Source organism: Echinops telfairi, unplaced genomic scaffold (assembly GCF_000313985.2).
Source record: "Echinops telfairi isolate 266 unplaced genomic scaffold, ASM31398v2 ScPeMD7_53;HRSCAF=182, whole genome shotgun sequence".
In the NCBI taxonomy this organism is placed as follows: domain Eukaryota; kingdom Metazoa; phylum Chordata; class Mammalia; order Afrosoricida; family Tenrecidae; genus Echinops; species Echinops telfairi.
The window spans coordinates 16,959,507-16,974,045 of NW_022103951.1; the positions used below are offsets into that span (position 1 = coordinate 16,959,507).

Here is a 14,539-nt window from a genome sequence, read left to right on the forward strand (position 1 = left end):
GCTCTTGCAAGGTCATGGACTTGGAAGTCAAGGGATTTTAGTTCAAATCTCTTAGTTTTTGAGGTTGCCCAATAATTAGCAACTTCACCTGCCACATACTTGCTATGTTCATGCTTTCTTTGCTTTTTGTGACATGTCTTAGTCCTGTAGACATAGTTTTGTCTAACTGAGTGAGTGGTATTGAAATTTTTGCTTTATGCCTAACCCTCATCTCTTTCTTAAAGTGTTCAGTTATTTAAGTTTTTAACCTGTATAAGTGAACAACCCATATATTTTAGTCTAAAAAGCATTTCTTGCTTGACATTTGTCCATAATGGAGGTTAAAGTGGTGTAACCAGAAGAATGGACAGATCTGAGGTTAATGTCTACTGGACAACGGTGGCTCCTTAAAAAGGGCTATCTTGAAGATGAACTTTTACAAGATTTAGAGGAACCAGTGGATGACAAAGATATGTAAAACTCCTTAAATAAAAGTTATTAACATTAAATAAAATCTATAAAACAAAAACAAACAAACAAAGCATTTCTGTATATGTATATTGCCCTTTTCTCAACAGTACTTTAAACTCTACACCAATGGTTAGAATAATGATACTAATATTAGAATTACCAAATGCCTCATGGAGGCTACTTGAATTATTTCTCCGCAAGCTAATAGTGCAGCCTCTAAAGTGGACCAGGGATATATATAAACATTAGCTATACGAATGGATATTGAGCTTGCACTTAATTGTAAAACCTAATCTAAGAACAATTAGTTCTTACAACATGGTCCTGCTCAATACTTGCCCTCATGAAGTTATGTGGGTGCTATAGCAAAATGTGGTGAAGAAATTAGATAGTGCCTGGCTATCAGATAGAATAGCATCTGAGGTCTTAAGAGACTTATCTTAAAAGTAGTGGCCATCTAAATGAGATGTCAGCTAACTCCCCACGGAAAGAACACACCAGACCCTGTGATCCAAAGATTGCAAAAAATAAAATCGGAGATTAGAGGAGAAGATTGTATTAGAGCTTAAATTCTGAGCACTCGGTTTGCAAAAGGCTTGGATGACAGGGAAACCCCAAAATCCATTTGCAGTGTCTCCACTGGGATGAAGCGTCCATTGAACTCCCTTGGACCACTGACCAGGGATGTGAATAGTCTTGTCATCAGACAGCGTGTATTGGAAAGTGAACTACTGCTGATATACCAAAGCAAACTCACTGTTCTGTTCTGACTCATAGAGATCTGATAGGTTAAAATTTAACATATTATAATTTGTTTTCCCTTTTGAGCCATTTTTAATTTTTCTAGTTTCTATTATCTTCTGCTGTCTTTTGGATTAAGGTTTTTCTGTGTTTTATTTTGTTGTCGTTGTTGGGGTTTTTCAAATGACATTCTTTATGTGAGATCCAGGATAGGTAAATCCAGAGATAGTAACTAGATTAGTTCCTCAGGGGAGGTTGTGGGTTATGGAGGGCTAATAATGGGCACAAGCATGAAGAAAATGTTCTAAAATAGATTGTGGTGATGATTGCACAATTCTTTTTAATATATTAAACCATTGGCATATGAATTACATGCCAATGAAACTAAATTTTAAAATAAAAGAAACAGGGTTAAGACGTGGTGGGTTCAAGAAGCACACCAGCCTGTATGATCATGAGGTGTTGATGAGATCAGGTATCAGGCATCAAAGAACAAATAATCATATCATTGTGAATGACGGGGAGTGAAGATTGGGGACCCGAAGCCTATCTGTAGGCAATAGGACATCCCCTTACGGAAGGGTCTCGGGGAGGAGACGAGCCAGTCAGGATGCAGTGTAGCAACAATGAAACATACAACTTTCCTCTAGTTCCTAAATGCTTCCCACACCCACCGCCCCCACCGACTATCATGATCCCAAGTCTACCTTACAAATCTGGCTAGATCAGAGTATGTATGCTGGTACAGAGAGGAACTGGAAACACAGGGAATCCAGGACAGATGATACCTTCAGGACCAGTGTTGAGAGAAGCGATACTGGGAGGGTCGAGGGAGGGTAGGGTAGAAAGGTGGGAACCTATTACAAGGATCGACATATAACCTCATCCCTGGGGGATGAACAACAGAAAAGTGGGTGAAGGCAGACGTTGTACAGTGTAAGATATAACAAAATAATAATTTATAAATTATCAAGGGTTCATGAAGGAGGGGGAATGGGAGGGAGGGGTAAAAATGAGGAGCTGATGCCAGGGGCTTGAGTGGAGAGCAGGTGTTTTGGGAATGATGAGGGCAATGAATGCACAAGTATGCTTTACACAATTGATGTATGTATGGATTGTAATGAGTTGTATGAGTCCCTAATAAAACAATTTTTTTTTAAAAAGACATGGTGGGTTCACAAATAATAATAATAATAATAATAATAATAATCTTAATTGTGTTACAGGGATGGGACTGTTACAGGGATGTGCTGTGTCAACAATAAATGAATAAACAGTGTCTCCCATTGAGGATAATCATAATCATTTTTGGAAAGGGTTGTTTGTTTGTTTGTTTTTTAAATTTAAGCTAAGAAGGACCATAGAAATAAAGTAGAAAAATAAGCATGTTAGAAAACAAAATATATAGCATTTGTTAATTCACATCAAAAATTTTTTTAAAACTTAAAAGGTATCACCTTTGCCAAATATAATCAATAAAAAGGAGACAATGCCCATTAGATAAAGTATGGGTGTTAAAGTGAACAGAACAACAGCTACTGAAGAAAACTTCAAACCATGTGCAATAACTAAGCTGGCACCACCAACCCCAATACCTCACTGCCATTCAGTTGATTTTGACTCACATCCACCATACAGGACAGTAGTACTTCCCCAGTGGGTTTCTGAGACTGTGACTCTTCATGGGAGTAGAAAGCCTCCTCTTTCTCCTGTGGAGCCAAATCTCCCTGGTATTTAGAATACAGGTACGAAGCAGAGCTCAGAGGGAGAACTAATGCATAAATTGGGTCCACCCTTTGATATAGGAGCCATGGACATTGTGTGTGAGCTTGGCTGGTACCTGAAAGGTTGGCAACTCAAACCTACCCAGTGGCACCTAGGATGAAAGGCCTGGCGATCTCCTTTCCAAAATTCTACCCCTTGGAAGCCATGTGGAGCACCATTCTATTCTGACAACACAGGGAGTTAGTTCCGTGAGTTGACCTCACAGCAATTGGATTTTGGATTCTTCCAGACAACTGCCTCTCAGGACTCATCAAGCAAATAGTAAATCCAAAATAAACCGTCTGAAAAGGCCCATAACCATGCAGGAAACAGGGCAACCATCTCAAGGGAAATTGGCTCCCTGGCTTCAAAAAGGCCCTGGGCTCTGATGATTCTAAGGCTGGATTTGTTCAAACCTTCAAGACCGAAGAACATGAAGTCATCAATGTGGAAGTTTGAAAGCAGAAATAGGAAAGGCGTGGTGATGCATTTTAGAAACCTTAATTAGAAACACAATTCCTAGAAGTCAGAAATGGATTTTCAGTCCCCATGATTCTGAGGCAACCTGTCCTGGGCCAGTATTTGGGGAGTACTGAATACAAGCATAGGAGGTCTGGAGGAGAGGGCGGGGTTAGTGGATTTTGCATTGGGCTGCTAACTGCAAAGTCTGCAGTAAGAAACCACCAGCCTTGAGAGGCAGACAGGGCTTTCTACTCCCATAAAGAGTTGTAGTCTTGGAAACTCACAGGGACAGTTCTATGAGTCTTCACTACCTCGAAGGCAGCGAAGGTGGGAGAATAGAGGTTTCATGTAAAAACCACCATTAAGGCAACAAGGGGCAGGGCCACAGTTACATTCTCACAAGTCACCGGCCAGTGAGGGTGTATTCTAAAAAAAAACCCACACACGTCCATGGCCCAGGAGTTCACTCTTGTGACTCATAGTTGCCACGGCTGGAAATCTTGAATCCCTGCCCCACAACACTCGGAGCGGCTGGGGGGTCGGGGGTGGGGCTGGGGGTGGGCGCGGGATTGAACTGTTCATATTTCTTTTAGCGGCCTAGGGTTTGAACCACTGTACAAATCCTCAAAACTTTGGGAGTCCATGGGTGGCTAATGTGCTCGGAAGAAACATCTGGTGAACTACTTCCAAACAATTACCCTCTGAAAATCCCATGGAGCCAGTTCTACTCTGACTGACACTCAGGGTGGGTGGGGGCGGCCAGTCAGGACCACTTAACCAGACGGGTTTTATTAAGAACTTGAACACTTTTTATAAATGTGGATACCTGTGGAAGCGGGAGCCCTGTAGCGGGACTGCTGCTGGAACTTTCCAGGAGCCCCCAGAGGTCAAGATCAGACCTGGGAGGAGAGGGTACATGCCAGTTGCGATGCTCTGGCAGAACTGGTTCAGGGAACTGCCGGAAGAAGTTGGAGGCCGGCCCTAGGGGGCGGTACCAGAGCATCAGCGAGCCTATTAGAAGGCCGGCCCTTCTCCGCGCTTCCTTCTGGCATCCTTCTCCAGCGACCCCTGCTGGCTGACTCGAGTTGGACACAAGCTCGCTAAAGAGAACTGTGCTTTGTGGAATCCCACGTGCAGAAGAGTAGCTGAGCGGTGGATTTAGAGCTAGCAGTCAACAGCTTAAAAACTGACACCACCTTCGATCTCTTTATAAAATGCCCACGAGTGTACAAAATATGCCGGATATTTCAAAAATCAGAGACTGGATTCCAAAATTCTCCAAAGACAGATCTTAAACTCCCCTGCAACAGGTTATGTTCCTTTTAGCAGAAGTCAGCAGGATTGTGTTTCATTGTTATTTTATTACTTACTTTTAATAATGATTTTGTGATGGACCTGACTTGGATATTTTGAGGCCACAGATATGTCACCCCCAATAATTTTCTCTTCTTCATTTTTCCATATAAAAGGTATATCGCTTCCCCTCTAAGGAGCACTGCTTATCAGCCAGTTAGAAAAGCTTGAACCTCAGAGCATCTGTGTTATAGAACCTCGACAATGTAACCTGACATAAATGCAAGACTCTCAGGCGGCTCTCAGCTACAATTACAAATGGAAAGCAGTAAGGTGATGTTGACATCATCCTATTATGATCAGCTGCTCTGGACTGAACCCAAAGAACAAAGGGTTCGCACAATTTGTGGTGCAGAACATTTATTATGGGAGCAGGCTTCATGCAAGCTAATTCACTTTTGACAGAGGATGTGTAAAAATCTGAAAGCACTTAGCTACTTATGGCTTGAGCAACGGGTGTAATTTTCTCTGATTTACAAAGGGAGTATTTTGAGAGCAGGTCGTGGTGTGATCTGATGTAGGCTTTTAAACTTGACCTCTAAGAGAGGAAACCAAACCCACACAAAAGAGCTGGTTTGTCTTAGTGGGTGATGAATCTGAGCCGCTCAGAAATTACAACTGCAACACATTCACACCATTCACCCGGTGACTTGAGACTTTCTCTGGGTCCTTGGATGACCTGTGAGTTGCTTTCCATAATGCCATTAATCAGTGCCCTGGAAACCAATTAGTGAGCAAAGGAGCAGCCCTCCACCTGGCACCTTGTTTTTTTTAACGCGGTGTAAAGTGTATGTGGGTTCTTTGGTTGTTTTCAAGTCCCATGAGAACACCAAATAAGCCGACTTGGCACCCCATGAAAACGTTGGGTGGAGGGTCGGATGAAGAAACACAGAGGATGTTTGAAAGGTATTTCAAGTTGCAACCCAGTCTGATTGTGCTTTCAGCTTGCCATGCTGTCAATCTCCCCCAGACTGTTGGGTGCTGTTGCATCAGTTCCGATTCATAGCAACCCCTGGACAACAGAATGAAACCCTGCCCGGAACCACACCAGCCTCACAACTAGTATGTTTGAGCATTGTTGCAGCCACCGTCTGCCCAGGCCGGGGGGAGGGGGCTCTTCCTCTTTGGGGTGCCCCTCTACTATACCAAGCATGTGCCTTTTCCAGGGACTGGCCTCTCCTCATAACACGTCCAAAGTACATGAGACGAAGTCCCATGTGACTGCCACCTGGACACTCTTGCAAAGCAAGGTCGCTAAGGGAGTAACTTTCCAAGCTCACAGCTACTGCATCGAATCCAATTTATAACGATCCTATAGGGCAGGGTGGAACTGCCCCGTAGGGTTCCGAGACTGTGAATCTTAGTGGGAGTAGAAAGCCTCTTTCTTCTGCAGAGCAGCTAGTAGCTTCAAACTGCTGGCCTTGGGGTTAGCAAGCCAACTCATAAGCCCTCATCCCCCCACACACTCTCCTTGCAGGAACAAACAAGCATGTACCTCCCCCTCCCCACTAGAAATCACAAACCAGTCAGCAGTGGAAGCTCCTGGAAGGAGGCACTGCTTGGTGAGGATGGGGCCACTGAGAGAAGACTGATCTGCCTGCAATTCAGGCCTCAGACCACAAGGAGTCAGTCTGAAGCATGGGCTACCTCTGGCATCTGCACCCCTAACAGCTCTGCTGGAGCAAAGTCCAAAGGAGAAAACTCAAGAATATTGGCAATACCGCTCCCTGGGGCACTTTACCCTGCGTTATGGGACAGAGTGCACATGTTTCTAATTGTTGTTTGGGAACAGGGGGCTTGGGAACCTATGGTCTAGCTCCGGGGTCGGCAAACTTTTGAGAGAGGAGAGTCAATCCTATTCCTCACAAACATCTAAGAATTATTCAAGAGTCATGAATACATTGTCACAAACAAATGAAATCACTATGATCTGAATAACCGCCTTTAAATTTTTCCAATTCTACTTTGGAGCTACATGGCTCTTACGCCAGTTTGCCAACCTCTGGTCTAGACTCTTACATCAAAATGTTCTGAGCAACCATTCAGGAAATTTAATAATTTTAAATGATAATGTTTTGAAGGACTGTCTAAATCAACCAAAGCTACAAATATTCCTCTTTCTTAAGGACAGTTGTGATTTAAAAATGTTTTGGGGCAAAAAAGATACATTAGGATAGAAAATGACTTCACTTTAATACCAAGGTTTATGACAGTCGAGGTGTTTAGAGACAGGACATCTCACTGGCGACACTGAACACACAGGTTCTTAAAAAGGATGTAATTTTTCTTCAGGTCATGAATAATCACTGGAGATTTTGCCCACAATTTAAAGCACACTGCAGACACACCAGATTACCTCTCAATGTGAAATGTCCTAGCAGTCAGGGGAAGGAGGTGGCAGATGAGGCAGAAGGAGGAGGATTAAAAAGGTCACTTCACTTCTTTTTTTTTTTGGGGGGGGGTGTCAGTAAGCTGATAATGAGGAAGGAAGATGCATTGGCCTTAGCCCCAGACCAACCCACAGGGTGGCAGCAAGCTGATGAGAGGGCACAGTGCCCCAAAGTCAGACAAAGATCAAAAGGCAAGAAAACAAAAGATCTTAACAACAAACATACAAAGGTAAAACAAAAAACAAAATAATAAAAAGAAACCAAGTCAGGTACACAGGTCCAACAGAGGACCGAAGCAATGAGAGAAAAAAGAGGGAAAGAAGTGAGCAAAGAAGGGGGGGAGGGGCGGAGGCGTAAGGAAAGGGAGAGAGGGAGGGGGAGATGGGGGGAAAAAATACAGGCAGGCAAAAGCTCTGCTGGGAACACTTCTGTCCAAAAAGACAGAGAACACTTTCTAAAACAATGTTTTACAGCAAGGAAGCTCTAAGACAGCTGTACATTTCTTGTTGCCATCAGCACGATTCCCTCTGTGGTTCCGACGTGGCGGCAGGTTCTGTGTGATTCATGCTTGTGGGACGGGGGGAGGGATCCAGTCCTGGTCACGAAAATGAAAGTCTGCAAAGCATTTTCACTTAGTATGAATTCCAAAAAAAAAGTTTATTACTAACAAAAAACTGCAAATGCTCATTTTTCTGCACATCAGGCTGTCGCTGCGCTGACATGACTGCTGAGAGCTGTTACCAGCGCATCCGCTGTCAGAGGCCAGCCTGGCTTCGGGGCAATCATTCTTCACAAAAAACCAGTCACATCACAGGGCTGTTGCCACAGCTCCCGGTGCAGGTGGCAGAATGGCGATGTCCTCTGCCAGAGAAGAAACGTCCACTATTGTCCCTTGCCCCTGCCTGGAGCCTGGGCAGCCCGCTGCCTCGGCCTCAATACATGGCTCGGGGGTTCTTGGTGCTGTAGTGTGCCTCGCAGGCAGCGACGTAGGCAGACTCCGGGAAAAAGTCATCATGATACTCCGCCAGAAACCTGCAAGAGGACGAAACAGCCTTGGTGAACATCAGACTCAGGGCGGAACTCCACAGAGCCAAAGCACCACCTCTGAGCACTCCAACAGGGGGACATCTCGGGGTCAGTGTGCTGCCTGCAGTCCTCACCTGCCTCTGACGTCCACGGAAAGATTCTGCCCGAATCCTGGCACCCAAGCTGCCAAGTTAACAGTTAACAGTTTTGATTATGTAAACACTTGTGTGGAAAACCGAATACCTGGAAATGTCTGCAAATAGTTCGCACGTCTTGTTATTAAAAGCCAAGTATATAAAACACAGATTGTGAGCTCAATAAATGGAGCCTATGCAGGCTACATGTAAAGCCACCCAGAACAGAATACATACCACTGGCCATTTTTGTCCAAAGTTGCCCAGCCAGATGTCCCAGCCCCAGTCTACAGGAGCAGAGCACACAGAAGCTGGGCTTGGAGAGTGAGCAGACTTCTGTTCAAATAGGGCACTGCCCCTTCCTGATCCCACAGCACTATAGGATCTCACTGAACCAGATTTTACGGCAAACAGAGTTAGGGCTTTGTTTTGGGGGGAGGATGACAAAGAAGAGGCATCCGGTACTTTTGAAACGTGCTACAATAAAATGTTTTAAAGGCTAATTCCATTCACCATAGCTGTAATATTACATGACAGTGTCTTTTAAAACTCCCAACGCCACTTGGTGCGAGCCAAGGGCAAAGGTGAGCAAGGCCCCTAGACACCGAATCTGAAAAGCCAAAGAGAGGTCAGTAGGGATGGGAAGAACGAGAAAGCTGGGCCAGACAGCCCTGGGGCCAATCACCTGGAGAGACCCAGACAACGAGCTGGGGCAGAGGTTGGATAGAAGGGGTCTTGTCCTGCTCGAAAGGTTTCTCAAGGTGGCCGATGAAAACAAACAGGGGTCAGAAGTGACCTGGAAGAACGTGGACCAGGATGTCTACAAAGTAACAGAAGTGGTCTTAACTGAGCTGCAGTGGCAGGAAGAGAAAGACGGGACAGATGAAGACCGCACTGTTCCCACACCTTGTTCATCTGGGTATAAACCAGTCCACTGGGAAGGAAGGGCCCACACACACAGGACTGGGCACCAGGATCAACTCCAATCCTGGCGCTGGTTGCTCTGAGGCTAGCCAGGCCCTGGGATTAAAAACAAAAAGGGCAAGCACAGGACCACTGTGTTCAGATGAACAACCAAACAGAAGACCGAGCTGCAGAGCCATGGCTCACGAGTACTGGCTCACCTTTTGACACATACGCAAAGCATTAAAACCAAGTGACGTGATTTCCAGGATGAAACCGGTGCACGAACCAGAACCCTCAGCAGACCCAACAGCACCCCTTGTGCTGCTCCAGTCCAGAGGCTGCCCTCTCGGGGGGCCACAAGCTAAGGACGGGAAGCCAGAGATGCAAAGACCCTTCTTTGTCAATTAGACCCTCGTGTCATGAGAAATAGTAAAGTCCATAGGGCCAAAAATAGTTTTGAAGAAAACTGCTGTCTAGGGGTGCCCTCAAGTCGATGCCAACACCTACCACCTTCATGTGGCAGAACAGAATGGCCTCAGGGTTTATCAGGCTATTACTTTATCATTTTATTGGGGGCCATACAACTCACACAACTCGTATCACAATCCATACATACATCAATTGTATAAAGCACATTTGTTCGTCCCTCATCATTCTCAAAACATTTGCTCTTCACGTAAGCCCCTGGCATCCGCTCCTCATTTTTCCCCTCCCTCCCTACTCCCCCCTCCCTCATGAACCCTTCATAATTTATAAATTACTATTTTGTCATATCTTGCCCTGTCCGATGTCTCCCTACACCCACTTTTCTGTTGTCCATCCCCCAGGGAGGAGGTTATATTTAGATCCCTGTAATAGGTTCCCCCTTTCTACCCCACCCTGCCTCTACCCTCCTGGTATCGCCTCTCTCACCACTGGTCCTAAAGGGATCATCTGTCCTGCATTCCCTGTTTCCCAGGCTGTTAATTTTTGTGAGAGCAAATTGCCAGGTCTTTTCTTCTGCTTAATTTTTGCACTTTGTGTGGATCATAAGAAACCAGGGATAACCTTAAGAGAAATGGGAATTCCATCGTGCTCATGATGAACCTGTACAGGGATCAAGAGGCAGTTGTGGGAATAGAACAAGGGGACACTGCGTGGTTTCACATGAGGACAGGTGGGCGTCAGGTTGCATCCTCGCACCACACCTACTCAATCTGCACGCTGATTGCAGAGAAGCTGGATTAGACGAAGAAGGATGTGGCATCAGGATGGGAGGAAGGCCTCTTAACAGCCTTGTGCTTGCTAGAAGTGAGAAGGACTTGAGGCACTTGCTGATGAAGATCAAGGATTGTAGCCTTCGGTGTGGATTACAATTCAATTCAGCGTGAAGAAGACCAAAATCCTCAAAACTAGACCACTAAGTAACATGACGATCAATGGAGAAAAGGCTGAAGTTGTCAAGGGCTTTGTCTTGGTTGGCTCCACAACTGATGTTCACCGAGGCAGCAGTCAAGAAACCGAAAGATGTACTGCATTAGGTAAACCTGTTGCAGGAGACCTCTTTAGAGGGCTGTTGACAACCAAGGATGCTACTTTGAGAACTAAGGCAGGCCTGACCCAGCCATGGGATTTCTAATACTTCATAAGCATGTGACAATACGACAGTGAAGAACTGAAGACCGAAGAAGAACTGGCGCATTTGAATAGTGGTGCCAGAGAAGAAGACTGAAAGTACCGCGGACCGCTAAGAGGACAAGCCGATCCGTGTTGGAAGAGGTAAGGCCAGAGTGTTCCTTAGAGGCAAATTGGTGAGACTGTGTCTTAGAGACTTTGGACATGTTGTCAGGAGAGACCAGTCCCCAGTGGACGTCGCGCAGGGAAAAGCAGAAGACCCTCCAGGAGATGGACTGACAGTGGCTGCAACAATGGGCTGAGGCATGGGAACAATTGTGAGGGTGGTGCAGGCCCAGGCAGTGTTTCGATCTGTTCAAAGTAAGGTCCCGACGAAATGGGACCTAATACCACCACCACCACCAAGAGGAACCACCACCTTTGTGCTACTGCCATTCACAAAAGCATGCGGGAAACAAGGGTCCTCCAGGCGATCCATTACTTACCTTTTATTTCAGGAACTTGGCGAGTACTTAGAACTGACAAGAGTATTTAATGCCTACATGCAATGCCATCTCCAGATCTTAAACTAAGCCTGCTCTGTAACAACATGACTGGCTCTGTCATGTGAGGTAAACGATACCTTCCTGTGAATGAATCCCGCAGGCATTTTTCTTCATAATACAGCGAACACCAAAGCCCACCCTGGAAACATTCAAGTGGAAGCCAGTTTATGTAGACAAAGAGTAAACGTCCAGTGCTTAAGGCTGAAAAAGGAAGATGTCAGGCGGTCAAGGGCATTTTGGAGAAAGGCATAAAATTACCTCAGAAAGAGATCAAAGTGCTTCAGTAAAGCCTTCAAATTCTTCTCGGAGAAAGACATCTTCCCAAGGATTTCTGGAAGTTTTACTGCATTGGTGGGAAAAGGGAAAAAAAAAACAGGCAAAGCATTTGCATTGTATCCCAAATCCTAAAAATGTGCAACATGCACTCTGGAATCATCTGTTTCCTCCTGAGCCTGACCAGAATGGACACTACACGTAATTCATGTTCGTGGAGTCGCTTCCAACTCTCATCACCCCTTAAGAATGGAGAAGACCTGCCGCAGACGGTTTCCAAGGATGCAAATGTTTAAGGAAGCAGACAGCCTCGTGTAACCCTCCCTAGAGCAGCTGGTGGTTTCGAAGTGCTGGGAACTTTCAGTTAGCCTGACGCTTAACCACCAGGGTACGCCAGGGATACAGAGAGGTACAAATGTAACAATTCACTTGGCACAAAATCTGATTCATTCAGTACCTGGTCTTTGAAGAGGTCATCTTAGACCTGAAAATACCCACATCCATTGGATGCTTTGAGTCTAACTCATACAATGTACAGAAACACACAAGACTAAGGCACATCTTCACAGGACCAAACGGGAGGCAGGGTACAGGAGCCAGGACTGCTTACCAAACATGCGCAGCAAATGCTGTGAGCCGTAAATGTAGGAGGGTGGAGGCGGCTGGTCACCAGGGGGGAAATTGTCCGGGACAAGCTTCCAGGAGAGGACCTGGGGACAGCAGGGATGGATACGTCCGTTAGCATGTTCCTAACACCCCATGACCTGCTGATTGCAGACTCCAGAGAAATAACGAGGCTTTGTCCTTCTTAAGGAGCACTGGTGGCACGGGAGGTTAAGTGCCAGGATGCCAACCAAAAGGGGAGCAGTTCAAAGTGCTCCTGTCAAGGTGGTCAACTGGGAACCCCTGGGGGCAGCCCTACTCTATCTTGTTGGGTTGCCGAGTCGGAACCAACTCAATAGGGGGGGGGTTGGGGTTTGGTGGACCTTCTCCAGCTGATAGAGGGTCATGTTCCCCACTACCCCAGGACCCATTCTTTGCAACTTAGATGGCATCACGACTGAACCAGAAAATGGGAGGAGACTGGTAACACTATGGATGGGAGTGACAAAGCTACTACTCCCGACATCGCCAGTGTGTAAGATCTGCAGGGACCGACAGTAGGTAGGGTTCCCGTCAGAGAGGATCAAACTAGGAAGCAGGGAAGTGCAGTGGACGCATGTAATATATGACTATGAGATACAGCTATCACAGAAGAAACACCAAAAGTTGTATGCCAAGCTCTTGACCCACGGAATCCAGGAACAGGAATGGGAGGAGGGATACCAGGAGGGTAGGAGGAAGGTGGAGAGAGGAAGGAGGCATCAACACATAACCACCTCCCCCAAGGGGGGCAAACAACAAAAACCGTGGGGGGGAGACAGTGGTCAGTATAAGATATGAAAATAATTTATCATTTATCAAGGGGTCGCCAGGGGGTAGAATGGGAAAAAAAGAGGAGCTGATATCAAAGGCTCAATAGAAAGTAAATGTCTAGAAAATAATGATGGCAACATATGTACAAATATGCTTGATACAATTGATGTATGGATTGCAATAAGAGTTGTAAGAGCCCCCCAATAAAATCTTTTAATAAAAATAAGTAAAATAAAATGCAAAAAAAATGTTAAGCTCTCATTTCTTACTAACAAAAGTATGTATTTGTTTTCTATGTAGTTTATAAAATAAGTACTTCCATATACATTTGTTTTCCTTGATCATTTTTTTTCTCCAAACTTTTCTCTTTTAAATCTGCGATGGGCAGTTTGATCCGGCTACAGACACTGCTGGCCGGTGAACAATAAGGACAGTGTGTGTGTGTGTGTGTGTGTGTGTGTCTCTGTGTGTGTCTGTGTGGCTATGCCCCATAGCCAATGATATAAGCTGACAAGAAGAGAAGGCAGGGGAGAACGTAATATGAGATGAAGAAGCTAGCTGGTTTCCTCACTGAGCAGTAATGACCTAGAAAACACGGAGCCCTTTGGCCCTGTCTGTTCTCTAGGGAAGCTCTTGCCAGGTGAAAGAAGGAAGCAATAGAAAGTAGCCCAGACCAATATCACGGCGCATGGTGCCCATGAACTGTTGAATAGGAATCTAATTTGTGGTGTGAACTTCCATCTGGAACACAGTATTGCCAAAAATAATAACCAAAAGATGTTTTTTTAATACTGCAGGTAAGCCTGCAAAACGTGGAACAGGTAGGAACCTGTCAGAGAAGGAAATCACAAATGTCTTCCACTGAAACAAGGGATCAAAGAGCAGTCAGGCCGTGCCACCTCAGAGGCAGGCAGACAAGGCAGCCTCACTGGCCTCTCCCAGGCGGCCCAGGGATTCCCAAGGTTTCAAGATTCACGCATTCTCTGTGGAAACGAACTGGGCTTTTTGTGACCTGCTCAAGCCACTACAAATAAGACTTTGAACATGATAGCTGCTGTTTCCAGTCCATCATTTTGAATTCTGAACCAGAAGCTGCCTCAGAAGGGTACTGTCCCCCAAACTTATAACCTGAGGCTGTGCCAGTGGATCTGGAGACTTGTCAAGTGTCAGGGCAACATTGCAGGGTCTACAGAAGCCCATACAACAGCCCCACGCAAACAATTCGGAGTAGGCATTGCTGCACAACATGAAGAGTATGATGAATGCAACTGAATGACACAGGTAGTTGTTGAATGGAGAATGTTTTGTGTATGTGTGCCAAAATTGAGGGGGGGGGAATACACCAATAGCAATGAATATGGGTAAGAAGAAAAAGTTCTAGAACTGATTGTGGTAATCATTGTACAACTCTTTTTTTTCAGGGGGGTCAGGGAAAGAGTTGTTATTTTTTTTTATTTAATCATTT

General features: G+C 45.4%; 1 protein-coding gene across 4 annotated transcripts in view; it reads right to left on the reverse strand.

Moving 5' to 3' along the window:
- Positions 1 to 6,944: 6,944 nt before the first annotated feature.
- The window catches only part of MSL3 (MSL complex subunit 3), a 27,160-nt gene continuing 19,565 nt past the window's right edge, over positions 6,945 to 14,539 (reverse strand). For all 4 annotated transcript variants that reach the window (XM_045290768.1, XM_045290766.1, XM_045290767.1 and 1 more), the window contains 3 exons: positions 12,269 to 12,368; positions 11,644 to 11,728; positions 6,945 to 8,192 (listed from right to left, as the gene is read on the reverse strand). In XM_045290768.1, the coding sequence (XP_045146703.1) occupies positions 8,093 to 8,192; positions 11,644 to 11,728; positions 12,269 to 12,368 (285 nt within the window). In that variant the 3' untranslated portion in view covers positions 6,945 to 8,092. The remainder of the gene's footprint in view (positions 8,193 to 11,643; positions 11,729 to 12,268; positions 12,369 to 14,539) is intronic.